Source organism: Alosa alosa, chromosome 24 (assembly GCF_017589495.1).
Source record: "Alosa alosa isolate M-15738 ecotype Scorff River chromosome 24, AALO_Geno_1.1, whole genome shotgun sequence".
In the NCBI taxonomy this organism is placed as follows: Eukaryota; Metazoa; Chordata; class Actinopteri; order Clupeiformes; family Clupeidae; genus Alosa; species Alosa alosa.
The window spans coordinates 5,687,597-5,703,406 of NC_063212.1; the positions used below are offsets into that span (position 1 = coordinate 5,687,597).

Here is a 15,810-nt window from a genome sequence, read left to right on the forward strand (position 1 = left end):
AGTTGATAAGTGTGTTCATAGTTTTGGCCTATAGATTTGGTATGGCATTTGTATGGCATCTCAGATGCAAACGTGAGAGAACAAACTGAAGGCATCTGTATGTGTAAAGCATGTGATAATTTACTGATGATTCCCCAAGTCAAATGTTTCCAGAGAAACATGCAGTAACTAAAGAGTCAAGTTCCTCAAGAGTGGTGCAGCTCAAAGAATCTCTGTTCCCATTATTATGAATAGCCTGCTATTTCTCAAAGTGGAGGATTGGTGTGCCAGCCTCTGACACTGGTTGATTTTTATGCTACAATAGTCTTGAGAAACTGGGGATAAATTCTTTTGTTTCAATGCAACAAGTGATCATACACACTCAAGTACACAAACATTTTTCATAATTTACATTTACAGAAATGTCATTGATTGTATGTTTCTCAAACACAGGAATGAGGCATGTTTTTTCTTACAGATCTAGATCAAATTAATTCACCTAGATAAACTTCATATTAAACACTTTATTTTCTGAAGCCTGGGGTTCAGACTTAATCAAACGTAATTCCATTACATGTCAGACGTCATTTAATAATTCACGTGAAGTGTTATAAATGTAAATAACTGAAGATGCTGAATCACAGTGTGTTTTTTTCCAGCTGTGTTACTTCACCCAAAACAGTTCATATGTGTTGCAGCAACACAGATGATATACTAATGCAAATGTTGTTGCAGGCAGAAAATTGCACAATTGCATCCATATATGATGTGAAAACATTCTTATATCAAACTGGATATGAGGATGTCTTTAACACTGACATGAGAGCTAGAATCTGAGAAGCGCTGACACTCCAGGAAATGCGTCGGCAGGTTTAGGCACTCACCCATTCTAGACTCTCAATGAACTGCTTCACGCAGCGCATGTGTGCCGCCTGTACTGTGTTTCGGTTCCAGTGATTTCAGTGTTTAAGTAAAGTGCTCACGGCTGGCGTCTACAACTTATTTTCATGCAATATTGTTTTTTGTCACACACACAAATGAAAAAAAAAGAACACAGCATACACACGCACACACTCACGCACGCACACACGCACGCACACACACACTCACGCACGCACGCACACCTCACCTCACCTCACTTCACTTCACTTCACTTCACCACACCACACCACACCAAACCATACACACTTTGTGTTTGTACAGACTGATCTCAAGACAGAGCTTTCCTTTGTACAGACAGAGCTCATGAAAGAAAAAAAACAACAACACAGTCTGTTCTCAGATGTTTTTAAATGTGTTTTGTTTTGTTTTGTTACGCACACTTATGTGTCATGTCGAACACACCCACGCAGGCCCAGCATCAGCTCTCTGTGGCCTTGCTGTCCCGAGTAACTCCATGACCGCTCGCTGCACGTACTGGCTCCCCCTAAAAGATCTTGGGGCACTGGCTCCAGTCCTGGCTCTCTTTGGCCTCCCAGTAGCCTCCACGGTACACATAGCTGCTGTTCCCGTTGTCAGGGTCTGACCTCTTCTCAAACCACAGGGGCTGGTAACTGTCGATGTCTCGGCCTAAGGGCACAAGAGCAGGGTGGGCAATCAGACAACCTTGACCTTGAGGACCTTGACTGGATCTGAGTGGGATCTGCTCATGGATGAATACCAATAGATAGACAGACAGACAGTCAGACCAACAGACCGGCAGACAGACAGACAGACAGACAGACAGACAGACAGACAGATAGATAGATAGATAGATAGATAGATAGATAGATAGATAACTTTATTAATTCCTAAAGGTTTCAACAGGAAGAGGACAACTGGGACTTCTGGAAAGGTCTCTCTTATGCCCCCCCTCCAGAGCGATGATAGCCTCCCTCCCTCACCCCCTTCTCACCTTCGTCCAGCGCGATGGCAGTCTGCGCTTCCCTCTTGCGTCGATCCAGCCTCTGAGACTCCTCCAGACGCTGCTTGTGGGCGTTGGCCTCGTCCCAGAGCCCCTCCTCCATCAGGCGCTGGTCGGGGCGGAGCCGGCTGTCCGTCGGGGCCACGGCATCCTCGGGCTCGTTCAGAGTCAGTGCCAGCGACGAGAAGTAGTGCATGTTCTCCGCGTTATCTCTGGAAAGAGCGATAGAGTGTAGTGTAACGTAAACGATACAAGAGGAGAGTAATATGAAGGGTCTGCTACAGCTGGTACTCTCTCTGGACAGAACATGAATGCAAGTTGTTACATAATGTAATGCAATCAATGGACGCCAGCAAAAATGTAGTTTTTCAATCATCCGCCATGATCATTTGTAGACTTAATGTCCTCCATTAACATTAATGAGAACTACATTGGATTCCTGCTTACGGCAGTGGGTATTTCTTCCACAGTAGTTTAGCAGGAAGGGTCTGGTAGACGGTCTTCTGCCGAACGTCAGGGCCCCCACAGCCGCCGCCACTGCTGTCAACTATCTTGGCACACTCCATCTTATCGTCCCACGTGCCGGACAGTATGTAGTGGGCTGCGTCCTCACTGTCCATCACGACCCCCGTCACCTGAAAGACAGGAAGGAGGAGAGAGAGAGAGAGAGAGAGAGACTGAAAAAAAGTCATACTAATGTTTACTATCTTTATCTTTATTAAATGTTGCAGACACTTTTACCCAAAGCGACTTACAGAAGTCAATTAGTTGCAGGACCAGACTCCCTGGAGCAGCTCAGGTTTAAGTGCCTTGCTCAAGGGAACAATGATGGCAGTAACTTTTCAGACTGCTTCATGTCGGCCCCTTCACCACTATGTTACCACAATCCCCTAATAATATGTTGCTGTTTCCACAACTCGCTCCATTAATTTCCCCAGGGCTATTCTCAGTATTGAATGCCAAGTGAGAGGATGACATTGTTAGTCAGAGCTGGGCAGTTAGAGGTGGATATCTTAACCAGGAGACAGAAGCACATGTACACACACTTGCATTCAGATCCAGACACAACAACTATAGCTGTTTTTGGCCTGAGGGGAAGTGAGAGGTTTGGGGACCTCTGTCATGTTAGGAATGCATACTGCTGGCTGAGTGGGTAGATCTGCATTCTGTAGCACTTGCTGTTTTTTTTTCTGAGAGGGCTGCACTGTCAGACTGTTTTTTAAACCCGAATGTTCTATTATGAAATGTCTTTAATAGTTTAGTGTTGTGGTACTTGATGCAGTACTGCCATCTGATGGTGTGAAGGTATAATCATATGTGTCTGTCTCACACACACACACACACACACACACACACACACACACACACACACACTCACACAAACACTCACACACACACAAACACTCACTCACCTTGCGAGGGGAATCCCGGGAGAAATAACTGTAGGGGGAGAACTTCAGATGGCAAGTGTCCTTCGTCCGACGATTGACTATTTCAATGTCCCCAGACTGAAAACCAAAGACAAGTCATAAAAAAGCTGTGTGAAGAAAAATCAGCAAATGCATGTGATTTGCATGTGATTTGGAAACAACCTCTATGCGTTCAGTACAGCTCTTTTACAGCTCAGCTTTTAACTTATTAACTCAACAACCAAAGAGAATGTCAGTAATATAACTGTAATGCATAGAAAATATTTATTTGCTTATAAAATCACACAAATATATATGTGTGTATATGTATATACCACTCCGAGTTTGTGGTTGAAGATACCATTGCTTTCCTCTTTATGTTACTGTTACATGTCAAATTTCAGCAGTGCACAACATTAAGCACAATTGTAGTAGCTGGTGCCCTTCCTAAAAATACTTAACTGTTCCAGTCCCAGTGCATTATAATTAAGCATGATTAATACACAATAATATATAATATCTCTCCAGGGATAAGTAAGCTGGTGGTTGAAGTGCTGCATGTACTGGGCCAATGAGAAAGCTCATCACTAACAGCATGAGCTCATCAACAAAACAGCATGAGCTCAAGCAGACCACAAGGGGGAGCTGTGTGAAAAACAATCGCTGTAGACAGATGGCGATGAAGTGAATCAGGGCCCATAGTGACAGAATATTCTACATGCGCATGCAACTACACACAGACAATGTTGCCAACCCATGCTGTCTTGCTCATGCACTACACACTCTCACACACACAGACACACACACATATGGAGGCACATGCACATTCTGGGAAGAAAGGCTTACTTGGTCGATCCAAAGCTTCCCCACGATGATGTTATGCACTGTGGAGGTGACCTTGCCCCAGACATAGTGGTTACCACTGGAGTGGAACTGCAGATGGATGTAGCCTGGAGTCCGGCAGATGAACAGAGAGGACAATTAATAAAAGCTCCAAAACACATTGTCTTGAAATACTGAATACAGGACCCACAGCTTACATCACATAGCAATGTACTTGTTCTAAAGTACACTCAAAGCACCTTTACAGCATTCTGGCATCAAAGTACACCAGCTATATATATCCACAGAATAGCCACCATATATATCAACTAAATGAATCCATTAAAGCAGCGGTCCCCAACCACCGGGGCGCGGCCTAACCGGGCCGTAGCCTACAACAAGAGTTTAAAAAAAATGCATGCAAACTAAATAAACTCAATTTAATTTGCAATAATGTCACATTCGCAATAATACCCACTGACGATGGTGAGCCAGATACCTCAAAGAAAAAGAAGGGGTCATTCAATAATTTAAATATGACGAGTCATATTTAAAATATGGTTTCAGAGACCCGTGACTTTCGATGCACCAAGTCCTTTATGTGTGGTATTTGCATAAGTTGCGCAATAATTCAAAGATAATTCGACATCTAGAGTCCAAGCATCCTACACTTAAAGACAAACCCCTTGAGTTCTTTGAGCGTAAGAAACGCATGAGCAAGAAGGACAAAAACTAGTGCGAAAAGCAACCACATCGGGTGAACGTGGCTGGCGCTAAAAGCCTCATAGTGGCTAGTCGGATTTCTAAATCTAAGAAGCCCTTTCCTATTGGGGAAGAGCTCATTCTGCCTGCTGGTAAAGGCTTGTGCAATGAACTCCTTGGGGAGGCTGCAGCTAAAAAAATAGCTCAGGTACTGCTTTCTGCAAGCACTGTCCATAGGCGAATTGATGATCTGTCAGAGGATATTGAGGCACAGTTGTTAGAGAGGGTGAATGGGTCACCGTGGTACGCTATCCAAGTTGGTTGGTTGCAGGTCACTGGCCAGAGTGTTTGAGTTGCGAGAGCCGCTGCAGAGATTTCTTACAGAAAAAAAAGTCACCGTTAGCTGCACATTTTAGTGATGAGGGCTGGGTGTCAAAACTTCGCTTACCTGTGTGACATATTGGTTGCTTAATGACCTCAACCTGTCACTGCAGGGGAGAATGACGACTGTCTTTAAACTGGCAGATAAAGTCGCTGCATTTAAAGCCAAGCTTGATTTGTGGGTACGACGAGTGGATCGGGGTGTATTTGATATGTTTCAAACAGTAGTGGGGGTTTTGGGAGAGACTGAGAGAGAGGGTGTCACTGTCTTCCATCACCCCCAGATGGAACCTTCTTGTTGCAGGGAAACAAGCACAGGGCTCCCACTGATTATATTCGTAATACACGTTTAGTTCCCATGTTTTGTTACCATATTTTGTTAAGCATGTTCACACATGATAGATGTAGCTTCAAGTTGTTCAATTTTCATAGTTCATATTTTTCAATTCAAGTTCACATTTTTAAGAGTTCGTTACCTTCACTGTTCATACATAACTGGAGCTAGTTCTTTTCAAGTAATGCATGCCCAACACAGAACATCGAACCCCCCCCCCCACCGGTCTGTGAAAAAAAAATGGGAACCAAACCAGTCCATGATACATAAAAGGTTGGGGACTCCTGCATTAAAGCACTAACCTCGTGGCATGACAGAGATGTATTTCCCACGGAACTTGCTGTCGATGGTGATATCCTGCCACAGGGTCCAGCCCCGCTGGGACATCACATGATGGGCCGCCGCCGGGGGGTGGTGGCTCACCTGCAGAGGAGCCCATCAGCACAAGGTCATCACCAGCACGAGCATCACTCACTCACACACCATCCATCCACCATCTCATCCATGACAAGTCCTTGAGATAACTTTCATTCAAACACTAACACTAAGTAATAAATTATGATGGTATAGTACACAATAAAAAAGGGGATTTTGACATCTCACTATGTTTCTGTGTGAGAGGAGAGCATTTGTTTGCATATTTTGTGTGCACATGAGAGAGCATTGTGTTTACATGTGTATGACCAAACATGCTTGTGTGGTTGTATATGCATACGACTTAGCATTTGAGTTTTTTCCCCTACACCTGGATGTGCACACTCTCTGACCTGCTCGCAGAGGGAGCGGTAGCCGTAGTCCTCCAGGCGGTCCAGCTCATAGGTCTCCCCCAGCAGCGGGTTGAAGGGCTTGCCGGTGCGGTGCACTGTGGTGGAGTAGGAGGAGACGGAGAAGGCCGCCACCAGGCACATCTGCTCCAGAGACGTGGAGCAGTGGGCAGCCCGGTCCAGCAGCTCCGAGTACTCCAGGTCCTCCGTCAGACGCTGGAGCATGGACAGGGGCTCGTTGAAGTTCACCTGGACAGGACAAAGGGTACTATACTGTTTGAAACAGGACAAAGGGTACTATACTGTTTGAAACAGGACAAAGGGTACGATACTGTTTGAAACAAAAAAGGAAAAGAAATACCTTACCATACTTTGTTGTAGGTACATTTACTGTAGACTAGAAAAAACCTTTTCTATATTCAACTGTATACATATTTTAGAGATGCATATAGCACGTATTAAAAATGTATTGCAGACCTGACATTCATCTGGTAGAAGAGAGACTCGCACACATTCACTTACACAAAGAGAGAGATAGAGAGAGCGCAGGATGCTTACGGGCATGGGGATTTTGGACAGCTCCTTGCCGATGCAGTTCTTCATGATGCTCCATAGGTTGAGGGAGTAGTTGGGCTTGTCAGGGATGCGGGTCCGTCGGGCTCTGCGCAGCTGGCCTGAGTCAGAGGAGTTCTGCACAAACACACACATACACATACAAACACACACACACACACACACACACACACACAAGCTGACATTACACAACAGCTAAGGCTCCACACTGGTGGAGGGCTTGTCTGGATTTACAGTACAGTACAGTTGCTCTGGATTGCAGTGCTTTGTCTACTATATTTAGCATGTGAACTCGCCTCTTACGTGAGGACAATACACCATAACCAGACTCAGGAAATAAAAGCTTGAGCAGGTAGAGCTAGTGTGTGTGTTTATGATCAAGAGGTAGTGTGTGTGTTTATGATCAAGAGGTAGTGTGTGTGTTTATGATCAAGAGGTAGTGTGTGTGTTTATGATCAAGAGGTAGTGTGTGTGTTTATGATCAAGAGGTAGTGTGTGTGTTTATGATCAAGTGAGGGTGCCACTCACATGCTCTTGACTCCAGTCGGTAACCAACCCACCACTCATGCTCTGGCCGCTACTTGAAAGTCTGTGATGGGACACACACAGTTTAGTGGAGTAGCAGAGTATAATATACACACACACACAGAAACACACAGGCATACACACACACACACACACACACACACACACACACACACACACACATACTCCAACCTAAATGTTGAAAGCAGTCAGGCGGGAAATTATGTTTTAATTCAGTAATGCCCTTGAGGTTCAGCAAAAGACTGCTGTGTAGCCTGTAAGTCATATAATACGGTCCCACTTGTAAAAGCTTTACAGTCTACAAGGTCTGAGCTGACTTGCTCTTTTGCTGTTAGGCTGATGCTTGTATTCAGGTTATTTATGGGTACATTTAGCGGTCATTGTTTCTTCCTGTTCTTTCGAAGACACAGGTCCACTCTGACGGTTCTAGGTTCTTGCCCCTCTGACCCACCTGTGCTTGTTGTGCTCTGGCGAGGTCACTGTGATGAAGGCGGGAGAGTCCTCCATGGCATCAAAGAACTCTGTGTTCTCATCCTCGTCACTCTCATCCCCCTCAGCCCCCTCTGGGAAACACACACACACACACACACACACACACACACATTCAACAGTAGTGGAGCACAGTCAGACAGTGTGTGTGTGTGTGTGTGTGTGTGTGTGTGTGTGTGGTTTCACACCCTAGGGGTACAAGGTCACAGTCCTCATTAGTGCCTCTGCCCATAAGCCATCTGGACTTGTCAATTCAGGTCATTCCTGATATGTAGAAATAATGAGCAAAAACAGCTGGCCAAACGCATGGTTGCATTTTATATGGTTTATGTATTTATGGTTGAATACACCTCTTCTGGGCCGAGTGTGGCTAGGAAGCTGTACTTGTGTGTGTGTGTGTGTGTGTGTGTGTGTGTGTGTGTGTGTGTATGTGTGTGTGTCCTCTACCTGCGTGTGGGTTGGGCGCCTCCCTCCACGCCCGCTCCAGGCAGTTGTGTTGCTTTGCCAGCTGCTCAATGGTTTCCTCCAGGTGGTGGCGCTGTTCCCTCTCGTGCTGCAGAATTCTCTGCCACCGCCGGCTCTGCAACTCCGCTAGGTCCAGGAAGTCCCGGCATGCCTACGGGAGCCGCGCCAGGCGGACAGGAAGGAAGAAGCAGCCTTAATCACGCTCACGTTCCAAACGCTCAGGTAGAAATGAATGCATTTGGCCCAAATTAAAAATGATGGGGAATGCTTCCGCTGAAATTTTGGCACTCTGGGAACTGAAGTCATGGTAACAGATGGTGCGCCACGCGAGAATATCTCCCTCTCAGCCACATTTCAGCCACCTTTAGGATGATTCACCAATGCTCTTGGCATCTACAACATCCAATGGACAAAATTCTACTTGTTTTTATTCATTTTCATTGGACACTGTGCATTGTAACTGGTACACCCTCGTTCAAAAAAGAATTGAAACAAGTAGAAAAAAAGCATCCATTTCTCCAGAACAAGAAATTGTACCTGTAAGAGGAAAACAATTCCAGGAGACAATAATGTGTTTATTTCAGGAAAGTAAAAAAGTGTGTACTTTAGCAGGGATTTAAAGGAGAAAGGAATGCACATTAGCTCTTCCTCAGATCTTAGACTAGCTGTGAACTCCTTTCAAGTAATTTGTACAAGGGAGTGGTGTTACAAAATAATCCTTTGCAACACAGTTGATTAACAACACTTCACCGTAACCGAATAAACAACAGTATGCCCTTGTTGATTAATTGTACGTTGAATCTAGTAGCAGTACTCAGTGCTTACTGCACTAAGCCTCCTTGGAACTGTTGCCAGCAAAAAGTCCTACATAGCCAACTCTGTTCCGAAGTCTATGGACAGAAGCACTGTACATAATGCAGAATTGCGGCAGGGTAGGGTCAGTTGAGGGCATGGAGCTAAAGTTAGTTCATCAAGCCTGTGGCATTGCACTCACATTGACCATAGCATTGCAGGTGATGCGGAAGAGGGCGGCGCGCTCGTTGACGGCCTTGAGCTTGTCACTAGCGCCTTCGGTGGCAGCGTGGAACTCCTCGTACTCGCCCAGCGAGCGCTGGAGGGCGGCGCCGTGCTTGCCGATGAGCTCGTTGCACGTGCTCAGGTCCTCGAGCTTGCTGGCGAGCGTCTTGAGAGCGCCTTGCGTCAGGGTGCGCTCGGCCTGCGAGACGGGACCCTCATCGCCAGAGTCATCTGTGGCCAGAGGGGGCAGAGGCAACAGCGTTCAGAATGTCATAAAATATGAAGTAGAGCAACTGACACACAAGATTTACTGTGATATAAAAAAAACGCTGTTAGTTCGATTAGAAGATGATTTAGGGAGTCAATGCACAGGACAATTGAATCAAGCACCATTTAATTTGGTGTAGAGCAGACCTCTGATGGAGTATCAGATTAAATGCCATACTGAAGGTCAGAGAAGTTTGTATTCACTGTACATTGTGTTAACCAACTTGCATCATTGTATAAAACAGAGAAAGCTGGAGAATTCACAAAAGCAGGCAATAACGTTTAGGTGAAGGCACTTCAACATACACTTTGTCTATATATATATACATGTGTAGAGATTGAAGCCTGCTTAGAGAAACATCACTATACTGCAGTAAACACAATTATACAGATATGTGGGACAAAAAAGCAAAGACACAAGATGGAGGAATGTCTGAGTTGGGAAGCAGGAGCAGAAAACCACCATGTTACTGTCTGCTCTCATTCAAGCAGCAGACCCCCAACACCCCCCACCCCATTGAGCACCAATTCTGTGAATGAAACACGGTTGCCTTGGAGACGCAATCCCACGCAATCAGCAGGCTGGCCTATTTTTAGCTGCAGCGGGACAGGGTGAAAAAAATGACGCATTTCAGCCCCCCCCCTCCCTTCCTCTGCTTTCCTTAGGAGTCTGCAAGAGCACAGCAATCACTAGCAAGTACAGCACACACTGAGAGGAAAGGGAGAGAGAGAAATCCAAAACAACCTTGGACACCAGACATTTTACACAATACAATCAGAGTATAGAGCCAGAGCTGCAAGCTCCCCATTAGAACTGCAGGGTGATACACCAGCTGTGGAGTGGCACTACCCACATGACTCACTTTGCCATGGTGGGAAGTGAACACAAACAACTTCACAGGTGAAATTCTGCCTCTATCTCTTTCTCTCGCACACACACACGCACACACACAGGCGCGGGCGCGCGCGCACAGACACACACGCACACACAGAACACACACACTAATAATGCTCTTGAATACTGATCAGTATGAATCATGCCAGAGAACTGTAGTCTTGCTCTCTCTGCCCATTTAAAACAAACCGAATGCTACTGGAGATGAGTAGAGTGCCACTGGACACTTAACCTGCAGTTAGTGTACGAGTCACTGACCTGGAGGATGGACATCAGCTGAACATGGCATCAAATGATGCCTTCACATAGTCTTTCCATTGTGTAACAGAGTACAGTGCCTATCAGACATCAGACCACCACCTGGATCCCGCAGACCTGGATCATATAACAATGAACACTATTGTTTTTACTAATGCGGGCCTCTGCATTTGGGAGCAGAGGTGTTGATCTACATGAACACACACACACACACACACACACACCACTGAAACAACAATATGGAAAATCAAGTACTCCAGTTTCAGTTGGCCAAATCGACCAGCACTCAACATGACAGCTAAAATTGATATTGATGACATTTTTAGACTGATGGCATCAAAAAGTACCTTGTTTAACAACCACCGATTAATTATAACTTTCAACTTTCCCAACAAAATCTCATCAGCTAGCTTGGTGAGCTTAAAGCAAGAATTGAGGGGGACTTTGCAACCTAACGACATCAGAGAGAAATAAAACACAATCTGGGAAAGTGGATTAGTGTGGTCTTAGAGGAAGAAGATTAAAAACAGACACAGAGACAGCAAGAGTGATGCAGAAAACAACAGCGTATTCAAAGCTGCCACAGTGGTCCTGTGACCCAAATCTGGCAAAGGAAAGGCGCCGTCATGGACGAGCGTCTCTATGCACTCGCTGTGTTTCACACCAGCAGTGTCTGAGGTGTCTCAGGTCCGCCCAGCGCTCAGACCTTGAACCTGGCCAGTGTCTCAATGAGAGCAGTGCGAAAATTAATCTGGCAGGGGATGAATCATGCCTGTGGTGTGGTCTGTATGTTTGAGGGGGAGAGAGAGAGAGAGAGAGAGAGAGAGAGAGAGAGCGGGATGGGGGGAAAAGAGAGGGAGAAAGAAGAAAGAGAGAGAGAGAGCGGGAGGGGTGAGAGATGGAGGGGGGAGAAGAGAGAGGGAGAAAGAGGAAAGAGAGAGAGCGGGATGGCTGTTGATTTACACAGTGATGCCAAGATTGAAAAACACATTACTGATGAGAGCTCTCACCTTCCTGAACCTGACTGGGGTAGCTGTATGAGTCATCTCTGACTAAACTACAGTAGCCTTTGCTAACAGAAACTGAGAAAACCGAGACAGAGAAAATGTTTATGGAAAGACATATAGGGAAACATGGAAAGAGGAAAGGCATAGTCTTAATCCATAAAAAATGGACAGATAGATAGATGCTGTTATTTTCATGATACAACTTAGAGGATAATACATGGGAGTGATTGCTGATGTTGGCTCCTGCTGACCAGACTATCCACTTTATCACAACAAATCCAATTAGCACATGGCCCTTTTCTCAATCCTCCATTCACACCCCTAAATACACACAAAGAAACACATGGTCAGGTTACATTCACAAACTCCCAGAGCTGCAGCCACAAACCTTTTCAAAATTTTGCAGTACTTACAATAGCTCTTGCTGTTCTGCCTCATCTCTGTGGGGCTATGTAGGTAAAGGCTAGTGTTTAAATACTCCCTAATGAAACAATAGGAGTCCTGTTCAGCACCAGCCCGGCAAGCCAGAGGACTGTAGACGTAATGGCATAACTGCAAAAACAGCACAGCCTGTCTTCATTGTGCTGTGCAGCTCCCTAAGCTGCAGCATGGTCACAGGGAATGTTAAACCACCTAAATAGGTTCTCACCCCCTTCAAATCCTGCTGAGTGACTTAACTGTAATTACTAAATGTATTTTGCCAGAGAAAAGAGCCAGGAGTGGTTGGCTGAAGGAGGCAGTAAAACAGAAACAATGTGGAGACACACAAGCTCAGAATCAAACCAAATAAACACACATGTTCTGTACTGGTACATACTCTCATAGAGGACACTGTCCGCTACCCTCTCACTGTCCTCTGTGTGAGTTTGTACTAACACAGAAAATGTGCATTCATTTGACAGGATTGTGATATAAAACCATCTATTAACCAACATGTTGTCTTGACTATAAAATGATTTGGTATTGACAACATCTTTAATGCATGTACAACCAATGGCACTGGTTTGTTGACACACACACACACACACACACACACACACACACACACACACACACACACACACACACACAAAACACAATTAATCAACATATTCCCACAGTAGAAATGGAACGTTTCGAGCACAACAGTCAATCATCTTGAAAATAATTAATTCATCCCATGTACATTTATTCCAGCTACTATTATTTTTTTAATGATGTGGCCCTACAGAGTATTTCTCCTTCTGCTGTAACAGAAAAGGAAAACATCCAATGTGTGCTGACTACACATACACACCCACAAACCAAACCAGAGACCTCCTTCATGACTATCCAAATGAAAAAAAGAAACAAATACTCACGAGAGAGGATCCTTGTGGCTTTCTGTACAAACACTGGAGAATCTGATGAATGAATGGGTGGAGGAATGCTTTCTCTCTTTTCCTCCCGTACTCTCTATCTTTTACTCTCTCCTTCTTGCTCTTGCTCACTCACTCACTGCCGCCTCCTCCTCCTCTCCCTCCCTCCCTCCCTCTCTCTCCCACTCCCTCACTCGCTCCCTTTCTCCAGTCACCTTCATCTGCCCCTTGTCTATGTGCCTCTCATTCACAAGCACTCTCTCGCCACCCACCATTCCAGCTCCTAGTGTTTTCCGTCATCATGAAAGAGGTGGAGTTTGATGCACAAGGGGGCTATTTTAATATAGCATACATACAGCATCATAATTCATAGATGATCAGTGTGAGATATGTGAGAGAAAAATAAGAACAACAGCAAGACAGGAGAGAGAGAGAGAGCAAAATACAGGGCAATGGAGATGTAGGGAGAAATAGTAGGATGACCGATGGGTGAGGACATAACACAAACAATGAAGTCAAAATATGGCTCTGATTGGTCTGCTGTTTTGGTAATGGACACCGTCATGAAATATAAATTCATGTCATTGACTCCCACTGGCTTAACATCAGGAAACTGTCACCCTGATTGTCTGACACAATCCAAGCAAATTCAATGACAAACAAAAGATAAATGTCACCATCAGGAAGCTTAAAATATAACTACCAAATATGTTGACTATAGGGTGTGCAAAAGTAAAATTTGGCTTTATGACACTATGTTCTATGTGTGCAGAATCTGAGGGTGAGATATAAACACGTCGCTAGAGCACCTCCCTGTGTTGGACAGAGGAACTGACACAAGATTAATCCAACAACCAAAAGGAATTGCTATTCCTCCCGTTTTCTTCCTGCATCTAAAAATAATGTCTGCTTCCGGAGTCAAGGTTAGAATAGATTATGGTTGCCGCATACATGCATATCTGTTACAGCAGTATTCCTGTGATATACAAGGTTGCCTTAAAAGGGCAAATAGAACCTTAGATGCATGAGTCAGGAACAGAATATTGGCTGCGTCATTCCTCCAAGTGGTGCCATACAAAAATAGAACGTCCATGACTGTAATACCATTGATGTCCTTGATCTTCTGTGTTATTTCTGCTCAACCGTTCAATTGTGGTTTTCACTTGTTTCTTGACATTTACAAGATAGATGGCCGCTGGAACGGTCACTTATCCATGACAACACAAAAGCCAAGGTTTCACTCACCTGAGTGGTGCATCATGTGAGTGGTGTTGGCTTTGGCCTGCTGGAGGGCAGAGATCCAACGCTGACACTCCCCTTCAGAGCTGGCCTTCAGGTAGTAGCTCCGACCACCACTGCTAAGCACCAGATGGCAGTGGTCGCCCACCTCGATGTGCGTTGTGGCCAGGCTAAGGGTGCCACGACAGGTGTGTGCCATGTCCGCCTGAGTCCTATAGGACAGGGTGTGCACGCGCACAAACACACACCAGGGAAAAGAGGCATCTAACTAGTACTACTTCTACAGACACACAAAAGCATAAAGTTACTTTCTAGGAAAGGGAGTTAAGCGATTGCTTGCCATCTCAGTTGCCTGCATGCATGCACACAAGTGTACACAACAAGCATGCACACACAGAGACACATAAATAAAAATAAATATATAACAAAAAAATAAATAAAAATGTATTTATAAAATATATGCTTATGGACATAGGCCAAGGTCCAAGCCACCACACACACACAACCATTACTCTCAACATGATATTGTTACTGAATATAATTAGTATTATTAGGCTATATACATAAAATGTCTGTGGCAGCAATCATCCATCTATGACCAGTCTGGGTCACGGCCACATGTTCTGTAAATAACTGTTACTAGAGTAGGCTATGCTTGAAAAGCAGACATTCATTTAAAAAAGAAAACTATAGAACATGGCTTGGGGATTGCCCTTTATGCTCAGACGTCACTAGGCTATGCAACTTTGTTACTGCCTGTGCATTCATTTCTTAACGTCAAATCGCCTAGTCAAGGTTGCATACTAACAATAAAGGACTGCTGTAGCAGTCCCTGTGTTTATTTAAATACATTATATTAACAATAGCCCAAATCATTAGTGACCTTTAAGAAATGTTCGCTAGCAAGCTATCCCTAAACTTGACAGAATATTACTATGTCACTAGCATAGCACTGGAATAGCTTTTCAGCTATCCTACCTGTAGTATGACAGCAGGCCGTTGCTAAGGACGAACCACCGCCGCTGATAACCCTTCAGATAATTGGTCCACTTGAAGAGCCATCCTTTGTGGGTCCCCGGCACCTGAACTTGTGTCCCTGAGGAGGTAGGGGATGGCAGCAAGCTCATCCCTGGTTCGCACATTTTTAAATGATACTAGCTAACAAAATGTAGCCAGCAGTGAGTGGATGCAACCGTTTAGTGAGGTGGTGCTGTTCCCTCACCAACTGCCTAGCTGCGGGGAACACCTGCTTCACGTTATTCCTTGGTTTATTTCAGGGATGCCAGACTGAGCAGGGCTGACTCATCGAGGGAGTCAAATAGACAGAAGAATGCCTGCTCCTGCCCCATCCTGCATCCTTTGGTTTGACAGGAGGGTGGAGCCTTTAGCTAGTATGATGGAACATTTATGGGACTAGGGAACA

At 44.9% G+C, this 15,810-nt stretch overlaps 1 protein-coding gene across 3 annotated transcripts; it reads right to left on the reverse strand.

The window, feature by feature from the left end:
- Window positions 1-488: 488 nt before the first annotated feature.
- Window positions 489-15,810, reverse strand: LOC125289673 (oxysterol-binding protein 2-like). 3 transcript variants are annotated; one of them, XM_048236630.1, is made up of 15 exons: window positions 15,610-15,810; window positions 15,366-15,516; window positions 14,394-14,599; window positions 9,362-9,615; window positions 8,350-8,518; window positions 7,865-7,976; window positions 7,396-7,456; window positions 6,853-6,984; window positions 6,298-6,543; window positions 5,833-5,953; window positions 4,138-4,241; window positions 3,295-3,390; window positions 2,330-2,517; window positions 1,874-2,094; window positions 489-1,548 (listed from the first exon to the last, which is right to left on the reverse strand). In XM_048236630.1, the coding sequence occupies exons 2-15, from the start codon at window positions 15,512-15,514 to the stop codon at window positions 1,406-1,408; spliced, it is 2,202 nt and encodes a 733-aa protein (XP_048092587.1). In that variant the 5' UTR covers window positions 15,515-15,516; window positions 15,610-15,810; the 3' UTR covers window positions 489-1,405. The 3 variants fall into 3 exon arrangements, with proteins under 3 accessions (XP_048092587.1, XP_048092588.1, XP_048092586.1); XM_048236631.1 differs by having other exon boundaries at window positions 15,366-15,483; window positions 15,610-15,809; XM_048236629.1 differs by having other exon boundaries at window positions 15,366-15,810.

Excerpts from the sequence above, each read along its gene's own strand:
- LOC125289673 (XM_048236629.1), bottom strand. The coding sequence starts at position 15,529 with ATGTGCGAACCAGGGATGAGCTTGCTGCCATCCCCTACCTCCTCAGGG. Across the intron at positions 8,519-9,361 it reads CCTGCAATGCTATGGTCAAT|GCATGCCGGGACTTCCTGGA; the intron begins GTGAGTGCAATG and ends CGGCTCCCGTAG. Across the intron at positions 7,457-7,864 it reads CCAGAGCACAACAAGCACAG|ACTTTCAAGTAGCGGCCAGA; the intron begins GTGGGTCAGAGG and ends GTCCCATCACAG.